This window comes from Salvelinus namaycush, chromosome 20, assembly GCF_016432855.1.
Source record: "Salvelinus namaycush isolate Seneca chromosome 20, SaNama_1.0, whole genome shotgun sequence".
Lineage (NCBI taxonomy): Eukaryota > Metazoa > Chordata > Actinopteri > Salmoniformes > Salmonidae > Salvelinus > Salvelinus namaycush.
The window spans coordinates 57020896-57047924 of record NC_052326.1 but is presented as its reverse complement, the minus strand read 5'-3'; the positions used below and the strand labels follow the sequence as shown (position 1 = coordinate 57047924).

The 27029-nt window shown below is 45.2% G+C and overlaps 1 protein-coding gene across 10 annotated transcripts in view; it reads left to right on the top strand.

Annotated features, from left to right (window-relative positions):
* slmapa (sarcolemma associated protein a) overlaps positions 1-27029 on the top strand; it is a 156199-nt gene that overhangs the window by 83669 nt on the left and 45501 nt on the right. For 6 of the 10 annotated variants that reach the window (XM_039016583.1, XM_039016584.1, XM_039016589.1 and 3 more), the window contains 9 exons: positions 519-581; positions 2388-2483; positions 7535-7606; positions 10449-10589; positions 11465-11602; positions 13199-13367; positions 14444-14494; positions 15621-15677; positions 26658-26717. In XM_039016583.1, the coding sequence (XP_038872511.1) occupies positions 519-581; positions 2388-2483; positions 7535-7606; positions 10449-10589; positions 11465-11602; positions 13199-13367; positions 14444-14494; positions 15621-15677; positions 26658-26717 (847 nt within the window). Of the gene's footprint in view, positions 1-518; positions 582-2387; positions 2484-3899; positions 4024-7534; positions 7607-10448; positions 10590-11123; positions 11130-11464; positions 11603-13198; positions 13368-14443; positions 14495-15620; positions 15678-26657; positions 26718-27029 lie in introns of those variants that run through there. The other 4 variants (XM_039016586.1, XM_039016587.1, XM_039016592.1 and 1 more) reach the window with 3 other exon arrangements.

The following is a 27029-nucleotide window of genomic DNA, read 5'->3' as shown; positions in this document are numbered from 1 at the left end:
CTATCTACTGTAACTTGATGTGTGTGTGTGTGTGTTACCAGTGTTCATATCTACTGTAACCTGATGTCTTGGTGTGTGTGTTACCAGTGTTCATATCTACTGTAACCTGATGTCTTGGTGTGTGTGTTACCAGTGTTCCTATCTACTGTAACCTGATGTGTGTGTGTGTGTGTTACCAGTGTTCATATCTACTGTAACCTGATGTCTTGGTGTGTGTGTTACCAGTGTTCCTATCTACTGTAACCTGATGTGTGTGTGTGTGTGTGTTACCAGTGTTCATATCTACTGTAACCTGATGTCTTGGTGTGTGTGTTACCAGTGTTCCTATCTACTGTAACCTGATGTGTGTGTGTGTGTGTTACCAGTGTTCATATCTACTGTAACCTGATGTCTTGGTGTGTGTGTTACCAGTGTTCCTATCTACTGTAACCTGATGTGTGTGTGTGTGTGTGTGTGTGTGTGTTACCAGTGTTCATATCTACTGTAACCTGATGTCTTGGTGTGTGTCTCTCCTGCAGGTTGCGGCCAACACCCCCAGTATGTACTCTCAGGAACTCTTCCAGCTCTCCCAGTATCTGCAGGTATGGAACAACACTGACACCTAGTGGCCAGGCAGCGCGACTACGCTCTTACCTCTGCCTGGTGCATGGATTCATAGTCTTACTGTGTAACTGCGGACTGGACTGTTAAAATGATATGGGACTTTGAAGACTTGAACCATGTGCTTCGCTCTTTCACTCTCATCTGTCTTATACTACAGGTTATTGGTGTAATGTTTACAGTCTAACGTAAACGTCTAATGTCGTCTCTCACACTATGTAATGTTTACAGTCTAACGTCGTCTCTCACACTGTCATGTTTACAGTCTAACGTCGTCTCTCACACTATGTCATGTTTACAGTCTAATGCCGTCTCTCACACTATGTAATGTTTACAGTCTAACGTCGTCTCTCACACTGTAATGTTTACAGTCTAATGTCGTCTCTCACACTATGTAATGTTTACAGTCTAACGTCGTCTCTCACACTGTAATGTTTACAGTCTAACGGTGTCTCTCACACTATGTAATGTTTACAGTCTAACGCCGTCTCTCACACTGTCATGTTTACAGTCTAACGTAAACGTCTAATGTCGTCTCTCACACTATGTAATGTTTACAGTCTAACGTTGTCTCACACTATGTAATGTTTACAGTCTAACGCAGTCTCTCACACTATGTCATGTTTACAGTCTAACGCCGTCTCTCACACTATGTCATGTTTACAGTCTAACGTCGTCTCACACTATGTAATGTTTACAGTCTAACATCGTCTCTCACACTATGTAATGTTTACAGTCTAACGTGGTCTCTCACACTATGTAATGTTTACAGTCTAACGTGGTCTCTCACACTATGTAATGTTTACAGTCTAACGTCGTCTCTCACACTATGTAATGTTTACAGTCTAACGCCGTCTCTCACACTATGTCATGTTTACAGTCTAACGTCGTCTCTCACACTATGTCATGTTTACAGTCTAATGCCGTCTCTCACACTATGTCATGTTTACAGTCTAACGTCGTCTCTCACACTATGTCATGTTTACAGTCTAACGTTGTCTCACACTATGTAATGTTTACAGTCTAACGCCGTCTCTCACACTATGTCATGTTTACAGTCTAACGTCGTCTCTCACACTATGTAATGTTTACACTCTAACGTCGTCTCTCACACTATGTCATGTTTACAGTCTAACGTCGTCTCTCACACTATGTCATGTTTACAGTCTAACGTCGTTAGAAAATAAATTGGTGACTGATAATAGATGCTGCTTGTGCATCAGCTCCGCATTCAACTATTACTTATAATGCTGATGGATGTCGTATTCTCTCCCTCCTCCTCTCTCCCTCCTCCTCTCTCCCTCCCCCTCTCTCTCTCCCTCCTCTCTCTCTCCCTCCTCTCTGTCTCTCTCTCTCTCTCTCTCTCCCTCCTCTCTCTCTCCCTCCTCCTCTCTCCCTCCTCCTCTCTCCCTCCTCCTCTCTCTCTCCCCCTCTCTCTCTCCCTCCTCTCTCTCTCCCTCCTCTCTCTCTCTCTCCCTCCTCTCTCTCTCCCTCCTCTCTCTCTCTCCCTCCCTCCTCTCTCCCTCCCTCCTCTCTCCCTCCCTCCTCTCTCTCTCCCTCCTCTCTCTCTCTCCCTCCTCTCTCTCTCCCTCCTCTCTCTCTCCCTCCTCTCTCTCTCTCCCTCCCTCCTCTCTCTCTCCCTCCTCTCTCTCTCTCCCTCCTCTCTCTCTCCCTCCTCTCTCTCTCCCTCCTCTCTCTCTCTCCCTCCCTCCTCTCTCCCTCCCTCCTCTCTCCCTCCCTCTTCTCTCCCTCCCTCCTCTCTGCCTCCCCCTCTCTCCCCCTGCCAGGAGGCCCTACACAGGGAGCAGATGTTGGAACAGAAGTTGGCAACGCTGCAACGCCTCCTGGCCACCACACAGGAGGCTTCAGAGAGCAGCTGGCAGGTAGTTACTATACACTACCACCCTAACCCTACTGGCCACCACACAGGAGGCTTCAGAGAGCAGCTGGCAGGTAGTTACTATACACTACCACCCTAACCCTACTGGCCACCACACAGGAGGCTTCAGAGAGCAGCTGGCAGGTAGTTACTATACACCACCGCCCTAACCCTACTGGCCACCACACAGGAGGCTTCAGAGAGCAGCTGGCAGGTAGTTACTATACACTACCACCCTAACCCTACTGGCCACCACACAGGAGGCTTCAGAGAGCAGCTGGCAGGTAGTTACTATACACCACCGCCCTAACCCTACTGGCCACCACACAGGAGGCTTCAGAGAGCAGCTGGCAGGTAGTTACTATACACTACCACCCTAACCCTCCTGGCCACCACACAGGAGGCTTCAGAGAGCAGCTGGCAGGTAGTTACTATACACTACCGCCCTAACCCTCCTGGCCACCACACAGGAGGCTTCAGAGAGCAGCTGGCAGGTAGTTACTATACACTACCACCCTAACCCTCCTGGCCACCACACAGGAGGCTTCAGAGAGCAGCTGGCAGGTAGTTACTATACACTACCACCCTAACCCTACTGGCCACCACACAGGAGGCTTCAGAGAGCAGCTGGCAGGTAGTTACTATACACTACCGCCCTAACCCTACTGGCCACCACACAGGAGGCTTCAGAGAGCAGCTGGCAGGTAGTTACTATACACTACCACCCTAACCCTACTGGCCACCACACAGGAGGCTTCAGAGAGCAGCTGGCAGGTAGTTACTATACACCACCGCCCTAACCCTACTGGCCACCACACAGGAGGCTTCAGAGAGCAGCTGGCAGGTAGTTACTATACACTACCACCCTAACCCTCCTGGCCACCACACAGGAGGCTTCAGAGAGCAGCTGGCAGGTAGTTACTATACACTACCACCCTAACCCTACTGGCCACCACACAGGAGGCTTCAGAGAGCAGCTGGCAGGTAGTTACTATACACCACCGCCCTAACCCTACTGGCCACCACACAGGAGGCTTCAGAGAGCAGCTGGCAGGTAGTTACTATACACTACCACCCTAACCCTCCTGGCCACCACACAGGAGGCTTCAGAGAGCAGCTGGCAGGTAGTTACTATACACTACCGCCCTAACCCTACTGGCCACCACACAGGAGGCTTCAGAGAGCAGCTGGCAGGTAGTTACTATACACTACCACCCTAACCCTACTGGCCACCACACAGGAGGCTTCAGAGAGCAGCTGGCAGGTAGTTACTATACACTACCACCCTAACCCTACTGGCCACCACACAGGAGGCTTCAGAGAGCAGCTGGCAGGTAGTTACTATACACTACCACCCTAACCCTCCTGGCCACCACACAGGAGGCTTCAGAGAGCAGCTGGCAGGTAGTTACTATACACTACCACCCTAACCCTACTGGCCACCACACAGGAGGCTTCAGAGAGCAGCTGGCAGGTAGTTACTATACACAACCGCCCTAACCCTACTGGCCACCACACAGGAGGCTTCAGAGAGCAGCTGGCAGGTAGTTACTATACACAATTCCACAAACCTAAAGTATTTTAAAAGTTTTATTTCCAGATAAAAGGTTAATATGTAATATGTGGTCTGTGGTCATTACCACTAGACCAGCCACCAGCACACAAGCCCGTTGTCAAGCCCGTTGTCAAGCCCGCTGTCAAGCCCGCTGTCAAGCCCGCTGTCAAGCCCGCTGTCAAGCCCGCTGTCAAGCCCGCTGTCAAGCCCGCTGTCAAGCCCGCTGTCAAGCCCGCTGTCAAGCCTTCTGACCCACTTACTCTACAACACTCCCTCCATATAATGGATAATGTCTTTTACTGACTGCTACAGTACCTTCAGAAAGTTTTCACTCTGCTTGAATTTAAAATAGATTACATTTAGAGTTTTTTTGGTCACTGGCCTACCACACAATACCCCCGTAATGTGAAAGTGGAATTATGTTTAGTCATTTTTACAAAATGTAATTAAAAAGGAAAAGCTGAAATGTCAATAAGTATTAAACCCTTTTGTTATGGCAAGCCTAAATACGTTCAGGAGTAAGAATTTTCTTTAGTCACAAGTTGCATGGACTGTGTGAAATAATAGTGTTTAACATGATTTTTGATTGACTACCTCATCTCTGTACTCCACACATACAGATAATTGTAAGGTCCCTCAGTCGAGTAGTGAATTTCAAACACAGATTCAACCACAAAGACCAGGGAGGTTTTCCAATACCTCGGAAAGAAGGGCACCTATTGGTAGATGGGTAAACATTTAAAAAAGCCGCCATTGAATATCCCTTTGAGCATGGTGAAGTTATTAATTACACTTTGGATTGTGTATCAATACACCCAGTCACTACAAAGATACAGGCGTCCTTCCTAACTCAGTTGCCGGAGAGGAAGGAAACCGCTCAGGGATTTCACCAGAAGGCCAATGGGGACTTTAAAACAGAGTTTAATGGCTGTGATAGGAGAAAACTGAGGATGGATCAACAACATTGTAGTTACTCCACAAAACTAACCTAAATGACAGAGTGAAAAGAAGGAAACTTGTACAGAATAAAAATATTCTAAAACATTCATCCTGTTTGAAACTCGGCACTGGAGTAATACTGCAAAAAATGTGGCAAAGCGATTTAACTTCCTGTCCTGAATACAAAGTGTTATGTTTGGGGCAAATACAACACATTACTGAGTATAACTCTCCATATTTTCAAGCATAGTGTAGTGGTGGCTGGATCATGTTATGGGTATGCTTGTAAACGTTAAGGACTGGGAAGTTTTTCATGATAAAAAAGAAACAGAATGGAGCTAAGCACAGGCAAAATGCTAGAGGAAACCCTGGTTGTCTTGCTTTCCACCAGACACTGGGAGATTAATTTCACCTTTCAGCAGGACAATAACCTAAAACACAAGGCCAAATCTACACTGGAGTTGCTTACCAAGAAGACTGTGAATGTTCCTGAGAGGCAGAGTTACAGTTTTGATTTAAATCTACTTCAAAATCTATGGCAAGACCTGAAAATGGTTGTCTAGCAATGATCAACAACCAATTTGACAGAGTTTGAAGAATTTTGAAAAGAATAAGGGGCAAATGTGGCACATTCCAGGTGTGGAAAGTTCTTAGACTCACCCAGAAAGACTCACAGCTCTTAGAGACTTACCCAGAAAGACTCACAGCTCTTAGAGTTACCCAGAAAGACTCACAGCTCTTAGAGACTCACCCAGAAAGACTCACAGCTCTTAGAGACTTACCCAGAAAGACTCACAGCTCTTAGAGACTTACCCAGAAAGACCCACAGCTCTTAGAGACTTACCCAGAAAGACTCACAGCTCTTAGAGACTTACCCAGAAAGACTCACAGCTCTTAGAGACTTACCCAGAAAGACTCACAGCTCTTAGAGACTCACCCAGAAAGACTCACAGCTCTTAGAGACTCACCCAGAAAGACTCACAGCTCTTAGAGACTCACCCAGAAAGACCCACAGCTCTTAGACTCACCCAGAAAGACTCACAGCTCTTAGAGACTCACCCAGAAAGACTCACAGCTCTTAGAGACTCACCCAGAAAGACTCACAGCTCTTAGAGACTCACCCAGAAAGACTCACAGCTCTTAGACTCACCCAGAAAGACTCACAGCTCTTAGAGACTCACCCAGAAAGACTCACAGCTCTTAGAGACTCACCCAGAAAGACTCACAGCTCTTAGAGACTCACCCAGAAAGACTCACAGCTCTTAGAGTTACCCAGAAAGACTCACAGCTCTTAGAGACTTACCCAGAAAGACTCACAGCTCTTAGAGACTTACCCAGAAAGACTCACAGCTCTTAGAGACTTACCCAGAAAGACTCACAGCTCTTAGAGACTTACCCAGAAAGACCCACAGCTCTTAGAGACTTACCCAGAAAGACTCACAGCTCTTAGAGACTTACCCAGAAAGACTCACAGCTGTAAACACTGCCAAAGGTGATTCTATCATGTATTGACTCGGGTGTGAATACTTAGGTAAATTATATTTATGTATTTTAATTTTCAATAAATTAGCTAACATTTCTAAAAACATGTTTTTACTTTGTCATTGTGGGGTATTGTGTGCAGATGGGTGAGAAAATAATCAATTAAAAAGAAATTGAATTCAGGCTGTAATACAACAATGTGTAAGTCAAGGGGTATGAATGCTTTCTAACGGCACTGTATGTGAAACGTGTTGGTTATGGTGTACTGACCTGTCTTCTGACTGTTTTATGGTGTACTGACCTGTCTCTTCTGACTGGTTTATGGTGTACTGACCTGTCTCTTCTGACTGGTTTATGGTGTACTGACCTGTCTCTTCTGACTGGTTTATGGTGTACTGACCTGTCTCTTCTGACTGGTTTATGGTGTACTGACCTGTCTCTTCTGACTGGTTTATGGTGTACTGACCTGTCTCTTCTGACTGGTTTATGGTGTACTGACCTGTCTCTTCTGACTGGTTTATGGTGTACTGACCTGTCTCTTCTGACTGGTTTATGGTGTACTGACCTGTCTCTTCTGACTGGTTTATGGTGTACTGACCTGTCTCTTCTGACTGGTTTATGGTGTACTGACCTGTCTCTTCTGACTGGTTTATGGTGTACTGACCTGTCTCTTCTGACTGGTTTATGGTGTACTGACCTGTCTCTTCTGACTGGTTTATGGTGTACTGACCGGTCTCTTCTGACTGGTTTATGGTGTACTGACCGGTCTCTTCTGACTGGTTTATGGTGTACTGACCGGTCTCTTCTGACTGGTTTATGGTGTACTGACCGGTCTCTTCTGACTGGTTTATGGTGTACTGACCGGTCTCTTCTCACTGGTTTATGGTGTACTGACCGGTCTCTTCTGACTGGTTTATGGTGTACTGACCGGTCTCTTCTGACTGGTTTATGGTGTACTGACCGGTCTCTTCTGACTGGTTTATGGTGTACTGACCGGTCTCTTCTGACTGGTTTATGGTGTACTGACCGGTCTCTTCTGACTGGTTTATGGTGTACTGACCTGTGTCTCTCTCTTCTAGGCGTTGATAGACGAGGACCGGCTTCTCTCCAGACTAGAGGTGATGGGCAACCAGCTGCAGTCCTACTCTAAAGTAAGAATATTTAAACGATACGCTGAACAAAAATATAAATGCAACATGTAAAGTGTCCCGTGTTTCACGGGTCCCGTGTTTCATGAGCTGAAATTTAAAAAATCCCAGAAATGTTCCATAAGCACAAAAAGCTTATTTCTCACAATTTTGACATGTTAACCTCCTCTGTTATTGTAATGGTGAGAGGTTAGCATGTCTTGGGGATATGATATAAAATGCTAACCTCCCCTGTTATTGTAATGGTCAGAGGTTAGCATGTCTTGGATATGATATAAAATGCTAACCACCTCTGTTATTGTAATGGTGAGAGGTTAGCATGTCTTGGGGGTATGATATAAAATGCTATCCTCCCCTGTTATTGTAATGGTGAGAGGTTAGCATGTCTTGGGGGTATGATATAAAATGCTAACCACCTCTGTTATTGTAATGGTGAGAGGTTAGCATGTCTTGGGGATATGATATAAAATGCTAACCTCCCCTGTTATTGTAATGGTGAGAGATTAGCATGTCTTGGGGATATGATATAAAATGCTAACCTCCCCTGTTATTGTAATGGTGAGAGGTTAGCATGTCTTGGGGGTATGATATAAAATGCTAACCTCCCCTGTTATTGTAATGGTGAGAGGTTAGCATGTCTTGGGGGTATGATATAAAATGCTAACCACCTCTGTTATTGTAATGGTGAGAGGTTAGCATGTCTTGGGGGTATGATATAAAATGCTAACCACCTCTGTTATTGTAATGGTGAGAGGTTAGCATGTCTTGGGGGTATGATATAAAATGCTAACCTCCGCTATTATTGTAATGGTGAGAGGTTAGCATGTCTTGGGGGTATGATATAAAATGCTAACCTCCCCTGTTATTGTAATGGTGAGAGGTTAGCATGTCTTGGGGGTATGATATAACATGCTAACCTCCGCTATTATTGTAATGGTGAGAGGTTAGCATGTCTTGGGGGTATGATATAAAATGCTAACCTCCCCTGTTATTGTAATGGTGAGAGGTTAGCATGTCTTGGGGGTATGATATAAAATGCTAACCTCCCCTGTTATTGTAATAGTGAGAGGTTAGCATGTCTTGGGGGTATGATATAAAATGCTAACCACCTCTGTTATTGTAATGGTGAGAGGTTAGCATGTCTTGGGGGTATGATATAAAATGCTAACCTCCCCTGTTATTGTAATGGTGAGAGGTTAGCATGTCTTGGGGGTATGATATAAAATGCTAACCTCCCCTGTTATTGTAATGGTGAGAGGATAGCATGTCTTGGGGGTATGATATAAAATGCTAACCTGTAATGGTAAGAGGTTAGCATGTCTTGGGGGTATGATATAAAATGCTAACCTCCGCTATTATTGTAATGGTGAGAGGTTAGCGTGTCTTGGGGGTATGATATAAAATGCTAACCACCTCTGTTATGGTAATGGTGAGAGGTTAGCATGTCTTGGGGGTATGATATAAAATGCTAACCACCTCTGTTATTGTAATGGTGAGAGGTTAGCATGTCTTGGGGGTATGATATAAAATGCTAACCACCTCTGTTATTGTAATGGTGAGAGGTTAGCATGTCTTGGGGATATGATATAAAATGCTAATCTCCTCTGTTATGGTAATGGTGAGAGGTTAGCATGTCTTGGGGGTATGATATAAAATGCTAACCACCTCTGTTATTGTAATGGTGAGAGGTTAGCATGTCTTGGGGGTATGATATAAAATGCTAATCTCCCCTGTTATTGTAATGGTGAGAGGTTAGCATGTCGTGGGGTATGATATAAAATGCTAACCTCCCCTGTTATTGTAATGGTGAGAGGTTAGCATGTCTTGGGGGTATGATATAAAATGCTAACCACCTCTGTTATTGTAATGGTGAGAGGTTAGCATGTCTTGGGGGTATGATATAAAATGCTAATCTCCCCTGTTATTGTAATGGTGAGAGGTTAGCATGTCGTGGGGTATGATATAAAATGCTAACCTCCCCTGTTATTGTAATGGTGAGAGGTTAGCATGTCTTGGGGGTATGATATAAAATGCTAACCTCCCCTGTTATTGTAATGGTGAGAGGTTAGCATGTCTTGGGGGTATGATATAAAATGCTAATCTCCCCTGTTATTGTAATGGTGAGAGGTTAGCATGTCGTGGGGTATGATATAAAATGCTAACCTCCCCTGTTATTGTAATGGTGAGAGGTTAGCATGTCTTGGGGGTATGATATAAAATGCTAACCTCCCCTGTTATTGTAATGGTGAGAGGTTAGCATGTCTTGGGGGTATGATATAAAATGCTAATCTCCCCTGTTATTGTAATGGTGAGAGGTTAGCATGTCTTGGGGATATGATATTTGTGCGTGTAACTTATTTACCATTAATTTCTATTAAGCACAAAACAAACAGCTAAAGTAGCCAATGAATTTATGGAGTCACAAGCTTGATGTAATCAGTACGTGTTATGAATACGGGACCAAATCCAAAACAAAACAAAATTATGTAATTTCTAAACGGTTCACCCGATATGAATGAAAGTACCCTCAAATTAAAGCTGACAGTCTGCACTTTGACCTCATAGTCAAATCCAAAGTGCTGGAAAACAGAGCCAAAACAACAACAACATGTGTCCCCGTCCCAATACTTTCTTAGTTCACTATATATCTATTGACTTTCTAATAGACATGCATGTTTTTTCTTCTGTATTTGGTTTTTTTCTGACTATAGGGAACTGATGGTCACTTTACATGGTCAGAAAAAACTTATGACCCTATGACTGTGTATTAGTCAAAGCACTAGAGACAACCCCTTACCTCTCTGTCTCTCTCTCTCTCTTCCCTCCCCCTCCTCCCCCTCTAAAGAACCAAACCGAGGATGGCATGCGTAACGAGCTGGTAGCCCTGCAGGAAGACAAACACAACTATGAGACCACGGCCAAAGAGTCCCTGAGGAAGGTCCTACAAGAGAAGATAGAGGTGGTCAGGAAGCTGTCAGAGGTCGAGGTGAGACAGGTCTTCCTGTGCAATAGGGTTAAGGCTAGGGAGAAGAGGTCAGAGGTCGAGGTGAGACGGGTCTTCCTGTGCAATAGGGTTAAGGCTAGGTAGAAGAGGTCAGAGGTCGAGGTGAGACAGGTCTTCCTGTGCAATAGGGTTAAGGCTAGGTAGAAGAGGTCAGAGGTCGAGGTGAGACAGGTCTACCTGTGCAATAGGGTTAAGGCTAGATAGAAGAGGTCAGAGGTCGAGGTGAGACAGGTCTTCCTGTGCAATAGGGTTAAGGCTAGGGAGAAGAGGTCAAAGGTCGAGATGAGACAGGTCTTCCTGTGCAATAGGGTTAAGGCTAGGTAGAAGAGGTCAGAGGTCGAGGTGAGACAGGTCTTCCTGTGCAATAGGGTTAAGGCTAGGGAGAAGAGGTCAGAGGTCGAGGTGAGACGGGTCTTCCTGTGCAATAGGGTTAAGGCTAGGTAGAAGAGGTCAGAGGTCGAGGTGAGACAGGTCTTCCTGTGCAATAGGGTTAAGGCTAGGTAGAAGAGGTCAGAGGTCGAGGTGAGACAGGTCTACCTGTGCAATAGGGTTAAGGCTAGATAGAAGAGGTCAGAGGTCGAGGTGAGACAGGTCTTCCTGTGCAATAGGGTTAAGGCTAGGGAGAAGAGGTCAAAGGTCGAGATGAGACAGGTCTTCCTGTGCAATAGGGTTAAGGCTAGGTAGAAGAGGTCAGAGGTCGAGGTGAGACAGGTCTACCTGTGCAATAGGGTTAGCGTAAAGGCTAGGTAGAGGTGGTCAGGAAGAGGTCAGAGGTCGAGGTAAGACCCCGGGGCTGGGTGACGTGTGTGTGTGTGTGGAGGATGAACGTGTTGCCATCTCACCTGTTGTCATTCCAGAGATCTCTGAGTAACACGGAGGATGAGTGTACTCATCTGAAGGAGATGAACGAGAGGAACCAGGAGGAGCTCAGAGAACTGGCTAATAAATACAACGGGGCCATCAACGAGATCAAGGACCTCACTGACAAGATAAAGGTACAGTAGGTGGAAGTGGTCGGTGAGGAGGGGGGCAGGATGGAGGGGGGGCAGGATGGAGGGGGGGCAGGATGGAGGGGGGGCAGGATGGAGGGGAGAAGGTGGGGCAGGATGGAGGGGAGAAGGGGGGGGCAGGATGGAGGGGGGGCAGGATGGAGGGGAGAAGGGGGGGGCAGGTTGGAGGGGAGAAGGGGGGGCAGGATGGAGGGGAGAAGGGGGGCAGGATGGAGGGGAGAAGGGGGGCAGGATGGAGGGGAGAAGGGGGGGCAGGATGGAGGGGAGAAGGGGGGGGCAGGTTGGAGGGGAGAAGGGGGGGCAGGATGGAGGGGAGAAGGGGGGGGCAGCAGGATGGAGGGGAGAAGGGGGGGGCAGGATGGAGGGGAGAAGGGGGGGGCAGCAGGATGGAGGGGAGAAGGGGGGGGCAGCAGGATGGAGGGGAGAAGGGGGGGGCAGCAGGATGGAGGGGAGAAGGGGGGGGCAGCAGGATGGAGGGGAGAAGGGGGGGGCAGCAGGATGGAGGGGAGAAGGGGGGGGCAGCAGGATGGAGGGGAGAAGGGGGGGGCAGCAGGATGGAGGGGAGAAGGGGGGGGCAGCAGGATGGAGGGGAGAAGGGGGGGGCAGCAGGATGGAGGGGAGAAGGGGGGGGCAGCAGGATGGAGGGGAGAAGGGGGGGGCAGCAGGATGGAGGGGAGAAGGGGGGGCAGCAGGATGGAGGGGAGAAGGGGGGGGCAGCAGGATGGAGGGGAGAAGGTGGGGGCAGGATGGAGGGGAGAAGGGGGGGCAGCAGGATGGAGGGGAGAAGGTGGGGGCAGGATGGAGGGGAGAAGGTGGGGGCAGGATGGAGGGGAGAAGGTGGGGGCAGGATGGAGGGGAGAAGGGGGGGCAGGATGGAGGGGAGAAGGGGGGGCAGGATGGAGGGGAGAAGGGGGGGCAGGTTGGAGGGGAGAAGGGGGGGCAGGATGGAGGGGAGAAGGGGGGGCAGGATGGAGGGGAGAAGGGGGGGCAGGATGGAGGGGAGAAGGGGGGGCAGGATGGAGGGGAGAAGGGGGGGCAGGATGGAGGGGAGAAGGGGGGGGCAGGATGGAGGGGAGAGGGGGGGGCAGGAGGATGGAGGGGAGAGGGGGGGGCAGGAGGATGGAGGGGAAAAGGGGGGGCAGGAGGATGGAGGGGAAAAGGGGGGGGCAGCAGGATGGAGGGGAGAAGGGGGGGCAGCAGGATGGAGGGGAGAAGGGGGGGGCAGCAGGATGGAGGGGAGAAGGGGGGGCAGGATGGAGGGGAGAAGGGGGGGCAGGATGGAGGGGAGAAGGGGGGGCAGGATGGAGGGGAGAAGGGGGGGCAGGATGGAGGGGAGAAGGGGGGGCAGGTTAGAGGGGAGAAGGGGGGGAGACGGGTTGGAGGGGGGGGAGGGGGGAAAGGAGACGGGTTGGAGGGGTTTTAAGATCAGATTTCTATATATTGTCCGACCACCAGCACACACATCAGATTCTCCATTGCACACGTTAACATGCCCACACCTTTCCCTGTGTGTCCCTATGTGTGTGTCCTCCTTTGTCCCTGTGTGTCCCTGTGTGTGTGTCCTCCTTTGTCCCTGTGTAGCTGGCGGAGGGTCGTCAGGAGGAGTTGACTCAGAAGGGTCAGATGGAGAAGAAGGAACTGCAGCTTTGTATCGATGAGCTGGAGGAGAAGGAACAGGCTCTACAGGCCCGTATCGAGGCCTTACAGGCTGACAACGACTTCACTAACGAACGCCTCACTGCCCTGCAAGGTTAGTAACGTAGAAACACACACCTTTGCTGCGAGTGTCATAACAGGTCAGATTTAGGACTCTTGTGTATGGTCAAAGCCCTCTGGAGTGCATGGTTTATCCGTACATCATGAATCAGAATACCTGTATTTCTCCGCTGCTGAACTGTCATTGTCGGGGGTGAAGTGTTGATCCCAACCCCGGTAGGGGACACTGGGGACCCAGGCCTGCATGCATGGTATTCAGGAATAAAATAACTATTTAAGTTGACCTTCGGTCAGTCCAGTCCATGTCCTCAAAGAACAATTTAGGTTGACCTTCGGTCAGTCCATGTCCTCAAAGGACAATTTAGGTTGACCTTCGGTCAGTCCAGTCCATGTCCTCAAAGGACCATTTAGGTTGACCTTCGGTCAGTCCATGTCCTCAAAGGACCATTTAGGTTGACCTTCGGTCAGTCCAGTCCATGTCCTCAAAGGACCATTTATATTGACCTTCGTTCAGTCCAGTCCATGTCCTCAAAGAACAATTTAGGTTGACCTTCGGTCAGTCCAGTCCATGTCCTCAAAGGACAATTTAGGTTGACCTTCGGTCAGTCCAGTCCATGTCCTCAAAGGACCATTTAGGTTGACCTTCGGTCAGTCCAGTCCATGTCCTCAAAGGACCATTTAGGTTGACCTTCGGTCAGTCCAGTCCATGTCCTCAAAGGACCATTTATATTGACCTTCGGTCAGTCCAGTCCATGTCCTCAAAGGACCATTTAGGTTGACCTTCGGTCAGTCCAGTCCATGTCCTCAAAGGACCATTTATATTGACCTTCGGTCAGTCCAGTCCATGTCCTCAAAGGACCATTTATATTGACCTTCGGTCAGTCCAGTCCATGTCCTCAAAGGACCATGTAGGTTGACCTTCGGTCAGTCCAGTCCATGTCCTCAAAGGACCATGTAGGTTGACCTTCGGTCAGTCCAGTCCATGTCCTCAAAGGACCATTTATATTGACCTTCGGTCAGTCCAGTCCATGTCCTCAAAGGACCATGTAGGTTGACCTTCGGTCAGTCCAGTCCATGTCCTCTCCAATCCGTTGTTGTTGTTGTTTCCAGTTCGGTTAGAACAGCTGCAGGAGAAAAGCATAAAGGACAACAACAGTTTAGGTGAGTGACGGTCCGTTAGGCCGACCGTGTCTGTTAACGTTATTGCTCTGCTTCTAACCCTGCATCGCTCCTTGGCTGCAGCCGAAAGTGCACCCTATTCCCTACAAAGTGCACTATATTTGACCAGGGCCCTGGTAGGCAATAGGGTGCAATATGGGACGTAACCCTTCTTCTTCTTACTAATATGATCTGGCATGACTCAGAGCTTCTTACCTTCCGTTGCTTGTTATTCTTCGTCTTCTTCGTTCTGTCCGTCAGTCTTTCACCTTCTAATCTGTTCTGTCTGAATGGTAGCTAGCTACTGGTTACTGTAGCTGTCTGAATGGTGTGTAGTCATTCAGTCAGTCATAGGATAAGATAAATACACTTCTGCATGCTCTTTGTGGTTTAGGCCAGGTTACTGTAAAACACTGTGGTCTAGGCCAGGTTACTGTAAAACACTGTGGTCTAGGCCAGGTTACTGTAACACACTGTGGGGTCTAGGCCAGGTTACTGTAAAACACTGTGATCTTGGCCAGGTTACTGTAAAACACTGTGGTCTCGGCCAGGTTACTGTAAAACACTGTGGTCTCGGCCAGGTTACTGTAAAACACTGTGGTCTAGGCCAGGTTATTGTAAAACACTGTGGTCTTGGCCAGGTTACTGTAAAACACTGTGGTCTTGGCCAGGTTACTGTAAAACACTGTGGTCTTGGCCAGGTTAATGCAAAACACAAAACACTGTGGTCTTGGACAGGTTACTGTAAAACACTGTGGTCTAGGCCTGGTTACTGTAAAACACTGTGGTCTTGGACAGGTTACTGTAAAACAATGTGGTCTAGGCCAGGTTACTGTAAAACACTGGTCTCGGACAGGTTACTGTAAAACACTGTGGTCTAGGCCTGGTTACTGTAAAACACTGTGGTCTTGGCCAGGTTACTGTAAAACACTGTGGTCTAGGCCTGGTTACTGTAAAACACTGTGGTCTTGGCCAGGTTACTGTAAAACACTGTGGTCTAGGCCAGGTTACTGTAAAACACTGTGGTCTCGGCCAGGTTACTGTAAAACACTGTGGTCTAGGCCAGGTTACTGTAAGTTGAGCTTGTTTGGTGTTGTTGAGGCGATGCTTCATGTCTGTATACCGCTAGGAGATCCACCAGGAGACAATGACATAGACGTTGACGTCGACCTGAACCAACAGGAAGGTAGTATGGCTTTAGTTATTTACCTGGGATGTCTCTTGCTGTATTCTTCACAGCCTTAAACTTTCTCTTCCTGTTGACTACATCTCTTAACAACACACTGATTTATCTGGGTGGTTTAAATCAACAATGTGCCGAAGGAGCGTGATGAACTGGTTCCAAATGACGCTCTTCCTATACCAGGTCAACTTGAGGGTGGAGTACTTATTCTGTAGGGAGTACTGGTGTTTCATTAAAATTGTTCACAAGTTGGATTCCATTTAATATTTTATTGTGTAGGTCAAACTAACAGGAAGTTAATTCACTATATATTCATCAACGTAGACTGAGAGGGAAGGGTTATAATGTGATATTATGTAAACAGCACTGGTATTCTCTTGTAAGAATAGGATGTTATACTCACTCTCCTAATGTGACTCACATTAGCAACAGTGTACATTACAGTAACTTTACTGTTAACATTGGCACATCGCAGAGCAGTGGAGCTGAGCTCACGACATCACTGTCTGTAGTGGCAGAGAAACCAGGCTAGATAAACTCTAGCGCCTTCTGGTGTCTGCACGTCCTTGTATTCTATAGCTAACAGACGGCCTTTCGTGATCTACCACTAATCAGCTATCGTCACACCAGTCCTTCAGGCACCAGTGAAACCTGTCCATCTCTTTGCAGTGAAGTGGGATCTCCCTGGATACTGTAACATGAACAGTCGTATTGCTGAGGTAGCAGGTCTGAGTTGCCTCACATTGAGACAAAGCTTGTGTCCACTTACTGCTGATGTGAGTCGGGCTTTCTAAATACATTTGACTGATTTTGATATTGATTGACACCTGGTGGAGGAAAAGGTCAATTATTTATCGTTTTGTTCCCGATTCTGATCAGAACATCTTGGACTTATTGGTTCCGTTAGTAGTTCGGATTTGGCATTATTGCAGGACAGGTATTGCAAACTATTACAGACTACAAAGGGAGGCACAGCTGAGAGCTGCCCAGTGACACCGAGCTACCAGATGAGCTAAATCACTTCTATGCTCGCTTTGAGGCAAGTAACACTGAAACATGCATGAGAGCATCAGCTGTTCCGGACGACTGTGTGATCACGGTCTCTGCAGCCGATATGAGTAAGACCTTTAACTTCTTATGGCTGCAAGCCCGAGGCCGCCCACAATATGACAACAGCCAGCTCAAGTGCAGGGCACGAAATTCAAAAGATATTTTTTTTTAAATATTTAACTTTCACACATTAACAAGTCCAATACAGCAAATGAAAGGTACACATCTTGTGAATCCAGCCAACATGTCCGATTTTTAAAATGTTTTACAGCGAAAACAGCACGTATATTTATGTTAGCTCACCACCAAATACAAAAAAGGACAGACATTTTTCACAGCACAGGTAGCATGCACAAAGCCAACCTAACTAACCAAGAACCAACCAAACTAACCAAGAAACAACTTCATCAGATGACAGTCTTATAACATGTTATACAATAAATCTATGTTTTGTTCGAAAAATGTGCATATTTCAGGTATAAATCATAGTTTACATTGCAGCTACAATCAGAAATTGCACCGAAAGCAGACAGAATAATTACAGACACCAACGCCAAATACCTAAATACTCATCATAAAACATTTCTGAAAAATACATAGTGTACAGCAAATGAAAGACAGGCATCTTGTGATTCCAGCCAATATTTCCGATTTATTAAGTGTTTTACAGCGAAAACACAATATAGCGTTATATTAGCTTACCACAATAGCCAGAAACACAAGCCCTTCCCCAGCAGTATAATAAAAGCAGTATAATAAAAGCAGTATAATAGCGATCGTGACAAACCAGTAAAAGATATATAATTTTTGACTAACCTTGATATTCTTCATCAGATGACAATCCTATAACATCAGGTTATACATACACTTATGTTTTGTTCGAAAATGTGCATATTTAGAGCTGAAATCAGTGGTTACACATTGTGCTAACGTAGCTACTATTTCCCACAACGTCCGGATATTTTTCGGACACTTTTTCTGACACACATATTCTGACCAAATAGCTATTCATAAACATAACTAAAAAATACATGTTGTATAGGAAATGATAGATCCATTAGTTCTTAATGAAATCGCAGTGTTAGAATTCTAAAAAATAACTTCATTACGACATCCAGCTTCGGTATAGCTAGAGTACCCAAAAGTTGGGCGCCGACGACTACTTCACATGTACGACAGATATATGAAATAGCATCATAAAATGTTTCTTACTTTTGCTGATCTTTCATCAGAATGTTGGACAAGGGGTCCTTTGTCGGGAACAATCGTTGTTTGGATTTAGAACGGCCACTTTCCCTCTTGAATTAGCAAGCACACTAACCAAGTGGCATGAAGCTCTCCATCGTCAACAAAGTCAGAGAACGGAACACGGCAAAACTTCAGAAAAAATTTCAATAATCTGATTAAACTATATTGAAAAAACATACTTTACGATGATATGGTCACATGTATCAAATAAAATCAAAGCCGGAGATAGTAGTCGCCTATAACGACAGCTTTTCAAAAGGTAAATCCATGTCCCTCTTCGCGCCTTCCTGAAAACAGGAAATGGAGGACACGTCATTCCAGGAGCTGTAATTTGAGTCCAGATCAAGTTACACAGTCCATTTCTTCTCTCACTCCTCGTCGACATCTAGTGGAAGACGTATGAAGTGCATCTAAACTAATAAATAACAAGGGCTTTAATAGGCAGCCCCTGGAACAGAGCCTCAATTTCAGACTTTCCACTTCCTGTCAGGAAGTTTGCTGCAGAATGAGTTCTGTTTCACTCACAGATATAATTCAAACGGTTTTAGAAACTAGAGAGTGTTTTCTATCCAATAGTAATAATAATATGCATATTGTACGAGCAAGAATTGAGTACGAGGCCGTTTGAAATGGGCACCTTTTATCAGAGCTACTCAATACTGCCCCTGCAGCCATAAAAAGTTAAACAGGTCAACATTCGCAGGGCCAGACGGATTACCAGGCTGCATACTCTGAGCATGTGCTGACCAACTGGCAGTCTTCACTGACATTTTCAATCTCTACCTGTCTGTGTCTGTAATACCAACATGTTTCAAGCAGACCACCATAATCCCTGTGCCCAAGAACACAAAGGCAACCTGCCTAAACGACTACAGACCCGTAGCACTCACGTCTGTAGCCATGAAGTGCTTTGAAAGGCTGGTCATGGCTCACATCAACACCATTATCCCAGAAACCCTAGACCCACTTCAATTTGCATACCGCCCCAACAGATCCACAGATGACACAATCTCTTACACTCCACACTGCCCTTTCCCACCTGGACAAAAGGAACACTTATGTGAGAATGCTATTCATTGACTACAGCTCAGCGTTCAATACCATAGTGCCGTCAAAGCTCATAAATAAGCTAAGGATCCTGGGACTAAACACCCCCCACTGCAACTGGATCCTGGACTTCCTGACACCCCTCGGGGGTGCGTGCTCAGTCCCCTCCTGTACTCCCTGTTCACTCATGACTGCATGGCCAGGCACGACTCCAACACCATCATTAAGTTTGCAGACGACACAACAGTGGGAGGCCTGATCACCGACAACGATGAGACAGCCTATAGGGAGGAGGTCAGAGACCTGGCCAGGTGGTGCCAGGACAACAACCTCTCCCTCAACGTGATCAAGACAAAGGAGACGATTGTGGACTTCAGGAAAAGGAGGACCGAGCACGCCCCCATTCTCATCGACGGAGCAGGTTGAGAGCTTCAAGTTCCTTGGTGTCCACATCAACCACAAACTATCATGGTCCAAACACACCAAGACAGTTGTGAAGAGGGCATGACAAAGCCTATTCCCCCTCAGGAGACTGAAAAGATTTGGCATGGGTCCCCAGATCCTCAAAAAGTTGTACAGCTGCACCATCGAGAGCATCCTTACATTTTGCGTCACTGCCTGGTACGGCAACTGCTCGGCCTCTGACCGCAAGGCACTACAGAGGGTAGTGCGTATGGCCCAGTACATCATTGGGGCCAAGCTTCCTGCCGTCCATGACCTCTATACTAGGTGGGGGACTCCAAAAGGCTCCTTAACAGCTTTTACCCCCAAGTCATAAGACTGCTGAACAATTAATCAGATGGCCACCCAGACTATTTGCATTGACACCCGCTGCTACTCGCTGTTTATTATCTATGCATTGTCACTTTACCCTTACCTACATGTACAAGTTACCTCCACTAACCTGTACATTGATTCGGTACCGGTACTCCCTGTATATAGCCTCCATAATTGTTTATATTTAGTCAATCTTTTCTTAATCCTATTTTCTTAACTTCTCTGCGCTACGGATCCCTTTTACGGGATCACTTTCCTAAACAACCGCTAGAATTGCAGGGCGCCAAATGCATAAATATTACAAAAAATATTTATAATCATGCAATCACAAGTGAAATATACCAAAACACAGCTTAGCTTGTTGTTAATCCACCTATCGTGTCAGATTTAGAAAATATACTTTACAGCGAAAGAAATCCAAGATTTTGTGAGTGTAGCAATCAATGCTACAACAGCTAGCCTTATATTAGCTTGGTTAGCTTGGTCACGAAAGTCAGAAAAGCAATAAAATTAATCGCTTACCTTTGATAATCTTTGGATGTTTCCACTCACGAGACTCCCAGTTACACCACAAATGTTCTTTTTGTTCGATAAATATTACTTTTATCACAAAAAAACGCTATTTGGGTTGCGCATTATGTTGAGAAAAATACAGCATTGTTCCGTTCGACAAATTCCAAAAAGTATCCGTAATGGTCGTAGAAACATGTCAAATGTTTTTTTAAATCAATCCTCATGTTGTTTCTAACAAACATAATCGATAATATTTCAACCGGACCATAACTATTTCTTTAAGAGACAAAAGGAAAATGGGGAGCCCCTCTCTCGCGCGCAGGAACTATTCAGAGGACACCTGACCTCTTTTGAAACATCTCACTCATTTTTCAAAATGAAAGCCTGAAACTATGTCTAAAGCCTGGTCACAGCCTGAGGAAGCCATTGGAAAAGGAATCTGGTTGATACCCCTTTAAATGGAGGATAGACGGTCCAGGAAACACAGAAGTTTTTTTTTTTTTTCACTTCCGGGTTATATTTTCTCAGGTTTTCGCCAGCAGAATAAGTATTGTTATACTCACAGACAATATTTTGACAGTTTTGGAAACTTTGGAGTGTTTTCTATCCTAATCTGTAAATTATATGCATATTCTACGAACTGGGCCAGAGAAAATGTCCGTTTACGTTGGGAACGTTTAAAAAAAAAATAATAATAATAATAATATGACCCCTAGCGTCAAGAGGTTGCATTGTTGGTTAAGGGCTTGTAAGTAAGCATCTGACTAATAAAATATGTTTTGATGTGATGAAGTCAATCTCTCCGTGTTATTAATGTTAACTCTCTGTGTACAACCAAGGGCCAGCCGTGCTGCCCTGTTCTGAGCCAATTGCAATTTTCCTAAGTCCTTTTTTGTGAACAGTAGTCCAGGTGAGATAAAACTAGGGCCTGTTGGACCTGCCTTGTTGTTAGCGTTGTTAAGAAGGTAGAGCCGTGCTTTATTATGGACAGACTTCTCCACATCTTAGCTACTGTTGTATCAATATGTTTTGACCATGACAGTTTACAATCCAGGGTTACTCCAAGCAGTTTAGTCACCTCAACTTGCTCAATTTTCACATTATTAATTTAAAGATTTAGTTAAGGATTAGGGTTTAGTTTTTGAAATATTTAGGTCTAACTTATTTCTTGCCACCCACTCTGAAACTAACTGCAGCTCTTTGTTCAGTGTTGCAGTCATTTCAGTCTGTAGTATCTGACGTGTAAAGTGTTGAGTCATCCGCATACATAGAAACTCTGGCTTTACTCAAAGCCAGTGGCATGTCGTTTGAAAGATTGAAAAAAGGGCCCTAGACCGCTGCCCTGGGGAATTCCTGACTCTACCTGGATAATGTTGGAGAGGCTTCCATTAACCTCTCTTGGGCACGTGAGACGGTAGCGTCCCACCTCTACAGCAGCCAGTGAAACTGCTGGGCGCCAAATTCAAATACAGAAATACTCATTATAAAAATTCAGAAAACAAAACATATTTTACATAGGTTTAAAGATTAACTTCTTGTGAATCCAACCACGGTGTCAGATTTTTAAAATGCTTTACGGCGAAAGCATACATTACGATTATGAGAACATAGCCCACTAGACAAATCATTACAAACAGTAGCCAGCCAGGTAGAACAGTTACACAATTTAGAAATAGAGATAAAATTAATCCCTTACCTTTGATAACCTACATATGGTACAATAAAGTCTCTTTATACCCAAAAACCTCCATTTTGTTCGCCTGTTTTCTTCAGTAATCCACAGGCTCAAACAAAGTAAAAACGGAAAGACAAAAAAATCTAAATTGTATCCGTAAAGTTCATAGAAACATGTCAAACGATGTTTATATTCAAACCTCAGGTTGTGTTTAGCCGAAATAATCAATAATATTTCAACCGGACAATAACGTCGTCAATTTAAAAGGTAAACAAGAAACGCACTCTCTCGGTCTTGCGCAGGAAAAAGCTCTGTGACACGGCAGGGTCCACTCATTCAGACTGCTCTTACTTCTTCATTTTTCAGAATACAAGCCTGAAACATTTTCTGAAGACTGTTGACAGCTAGTGGAAGGCATAGAAACTGCATTTTGAGTCCTAAGTCAATGGATACTGTAATGGCATTGAATAGAAAACTACAAAACCAAAAAAAATAACTACTTCCTGAATGGATTTTTCTCAGGTTTTTGCTTGCAAAATCAGTTCTGTTATACTCACAGACACTATTTTAACAGTTTTGGAAACTTTAGAGTTTTCTATCCAAATCTACCAGATATATGCATATCATATATTCTGGGCCCGAGATAAAGGCAGTTTAATTTGGGCATGCATTTCATCCAAAATTCCAAATGCTGCCCCCTACCCTAGAGAAGTTAAAGAACACCCTCTGTGTTCTGTTAGACAGGTAACTCTTTATCCACATTATAGCAGGGGGTGTAAAGCCATAACACATTATAGCAGGGGGTGTAAAGCCATAACACAATATAGCAGGGGGTGTAAAGCCATAACACATTATAGCAGGGGGTGTAAAGCCATAACACCCTCTGTGTTCTGTTAGACAGGTAACTCTTTATCCACATTATAGCAGGGGGTGTAAAGCCATAACACCCTCTGTGTTCTGTTAGACAGGTAACTCTTTATCCACATTATAGCAGGGGGTGTAAAGCCATAACACCCTCTGTGTTCTGTTAGACAGGTAACTCTTTATCCACATTATAGCAGGGGGTGTAAAGCCATAACACCCTCTGTGTTCTGTTAGACAGGTAACTCTTTATCCACATTATAGCAGGGGGTGTTAAGCCATAACACCCTCTGTGTTCTGTTAGACAGGTAACTCTTTATCCACAATATAGCAGGGGGTGTAAAGCCATAACACCCTCTGTGTTCTGTTAGACAGGTAACTCTTTATCCACAATATAGCAGGGGGTGTAAAGCCATAACACCCTCTGTGTTCTGTTAGACAGGTAACTCTTTATCCACATTATAGCAGGGGGTGTAAAGCCATAACACCCTCTGTGTTCTGTTAGACAGGTAACTCTTTATCCACATTATAGCAGGGGGTGTAAAGCCATAACACCCTCTGTGTTCTGTTAGACAGGTAACTCTTTATCCACATTATAGCAGGGGGTGTAAAGCCATAACACCCTCTGTGTTCTGTTAGACAGGTAACTCTTTATCCACATTATAGCAGGGGGTGTAAAGCCATAACACCCTCTGTGTTCTGTTAGACAGGCAACTCTTTATCCACATTATAGCAGGGGGTGTAAAGCCATAACACCCTCTGTGTTCTGTTAGACAGGTAACTCTTTATCCACAATATAGCAGGGGGTGTAAAGCCATAACACCCTCTGTGTTCTGTTAGACAGGCAACTCTTTATCCACAATATAGCAGGGGGTGTAAAGCCATAACACCCTCTGTGTTCTGTTAGACAGGCAACTCTTTATCCACAATATAGCAGGGGGTGTAAAGCCATAACACCCTCTGTGTTCTGTTAGACAGGCAACTCTTTATCCACAATATAGCAGGGGGTGTAAAGCCATAACACCCTCTGTGTTCTGTTAGACAGGCAACTCTTTATCCACATTATAGCAGGGGGTGTAAAGCCATAACACCCTCTGTGTTCTGTTAGACAGGTAACTCTTTATCCACATTATAGCAGGGGGTGTAAAGCCATAACACCCTCTGTGTTCTGTTAGACAGGTAACTCTTTATCCATAATATAGCAGGGGGTGTAAAGCCATAACACATACGTTTTTCCAGCAACAGGCTATGATCGATAATGTCAAAAGCCGCACTGAAGTCTAACAAAACGGCCCCGACAATTCGCTTTTTAATAAATTTCTCTCAGCCAATCAGGTAGCTTAGTGGTTAGAGCATTGGGCCAGTAACCGAAAGGTTGCTGAATCGAATCCCCGAGCTGACAAGGTACAAATCTGTCGTTCTGCCCCTGAACAAGGCAGTTAACCCACTGTTCCTAGGCAGTCATTGTAAATAAGAATTTGTTCTTAACTGACATGCCTAGTTAAATAAATAAAACATGTGTGTAAGTGCTGTGCTTGTTGAAAGTCCTTCACTATACGCGTGCTGAAATTCTGTTGTCAGTTTGTTTCCTGTTAAATAGCATTGTATCTGGTCAAACACCATTTTTTCCAGAAGTTTACTAAGTGTTGGTAACAGGCTGATTGGTCAGCTATTTGAGCCAGTAAAGGGGGCTTTTACTATTCTTGGGTAGCTGAATGACTTTTGCTTCCCTCAAGGCCTGAGGACACACGCTCTCTAGTAGGCTTAAATTGAAGATATGGCAAATAGGAGAGGCAATATTGTCCGCTATAATCCTCAGTAATTTTCCATCCAAGTTGTCAGACTCCGGTGGCTGGTCATTGTTGATAGACAACAATAATTTTCTCACCTCTTCCACACTGACTTTACGGAATTCAAAATTAAAATTCTTGTCTTTCATAATTTGATCAGATATACTTGGATGTGTAGTGTCAGCGTTTGTTCCTGGCATGTTTTTAGCCTAAGTTTGTTAGTCTTGCCAATAAAAAAATTATTTAAGTAGTTGGCAATATCAGTCGGTTTTGTGATGAATGAGCCATCTGATTCAGTGAATGATGGAGCGGAGTTTGCCTTTTTACCCAAAATGTAATGTAAGGTGCTCCAAAGCTTTTTAATATTGTTATTTATGTAATTTATATTTGTTTCATAGTGTAGTTTATTATTTTTATTCAGTTCAGTCACATTTCTCAATTTGCAGTACGTTTGCCAATCGGTTGTACAGCCAGACCTAGGTGCTAGTGTAAAATCTGAACGGTTAAAATGCTTCCTCTAAAGTGCAGACAGTAGTCAGCCTGTTAGGGTCGTGTCATCAGGATATTTCAGATTATCAATGTTTATTCCCTGGGGCTCAGGGGTTCAGGGTGAATTTGCCCCCAGATGCTGATCTTAGGTCAGTTTTGTGTTTTCCCCACAAATGGTTATGGTTAGGATTGGGGTGAGGGGAAGCTGATCCTAGATTTGTACCTGAGGGCAACTTTACCGCAGAGCTACTTTGTAACGGAGGAGGAACGCATGTTCCACGAAGTTTCTGACATCCATTTCCTGTCCTACTGAAGCCTTTAGTTAAGTGTGGTTTGGAGAACGCTGTCCGTCCATGCTGCCCGTGATGAAACCAGAGTTTACTGTTGTCAAGGGAACTGCTGTGAGCTAAGAGTTTAGCGTTAGCCACATGTACCGTGTCTAAGGGCAGGCTACTAGAATGGTTTCCTGGTATAGCAGAATGTACCGTGTCTCAGGGCAGGCTACTAGAATGGTTTCCTGGTATAGCAGAATGTACCGTGTTGAATGGTTTCCTGGTATAGCAGAATGTACCGTGTCTCAGGGCAGGCTACTAGAATGGTTTCCTGGTATAGCAGAATGTACCGTGTCTCAGGGCAGGCTACTAGAATGGTTTCCTGGTATAGCAGAATGTACCGTGTCTCAGGGCAGGCTACTAGAATGGTTTCCTGGTATAGCAGAATGTACCATGTCTCAGGGCAGGCTACTAGAATGGTTTCCTGGTATAGCAGAATGTACCGTGTCTCAGGGCAGACTACTAGAATGGTTTCCTGGTATAGCAGAATGTACCATGTCTCAGGGCAGGCTACTAGAATGGTTTCCTGGTATAGCAGAATGTACCGTGTCTCAGGGCAGGCTACTAGAATGGTTTCCTGGTATAGCAGAATGTACCGTGTCTCAGGGCAGACTACTAGAATGGTTTCCTTTACCTATTGTTTCTTCATATAATTGCATAACTTGTTTTTCCTCTTCTTTTGAGACCTTCACAATCACTCTTTGGTTTTCTGCATGATAACACCACCTTTTTTAACTTTTCACTAGATATTAGCCTAACTGTGTGGTTCCTCTCTTGGACTGTCTGGGTGTTTAAACTTCCTTGTTCTGTTGCATGTTGGGTACTGTAGTTTACCTGCTAGTGATGACGCTAGCTGTTGTCTTTGCACCGATCGTTTGTACTGTTCTGTACATTTTTACATCACACTGCTTTGAGTGGTACTGTGTTGAGAGAATTCCAGCATGGCAAATTAAATTAGCTTATTAATAGCTAATTGGTTGATGAACCAAATTAAATTAGCTTATTAATAGCTAATTGGTTGATAAACAGCATTTTTTTTTTCTCGCTGTTCTTAAAAGAGCTTAACGACCTACTAGCGCCGCTCAGAAGCTAGCTCGAGGCTAATCCTGAGACGAGGCTTGGAGATGGATGCTTCTCTCACTCTACAGGTGGCCTCGTTCAGTCATCGTCACGTTTTGACCACAATTTCTCCCCTCTACAGCTGTGAAACAGTTGAAAGAAGCAGTGGGCTCGTCGTTGCACAAGCTGGCCAACTTCGACGGTGAGTCTTTGTTTTCTTGCTATGTGTGTGTTCTCCATGGTTTTGCTTTGTCAGCAAAATAGTAGTGTAGGAATTAGAGTCATTTTTAAATCTAGCTATTTCCTGTCTACATATGGTTGTTTTAGTCAGTCTATTTGGCTGAGGCCACATGGTTGTTTTAGTCAGTCTACTTGGCTGAGGCCATATGGTTGTTTTAGTCAGTCTACTTGGCTGAGGCCATATGGTTGTTTTAGTCAGTCTACTTGGCTGAAGCCATATGGTTGTTTTAGTCAGGCTACTTGGCTGAGGCCATATGGTTGTTTTAGTCAGTCT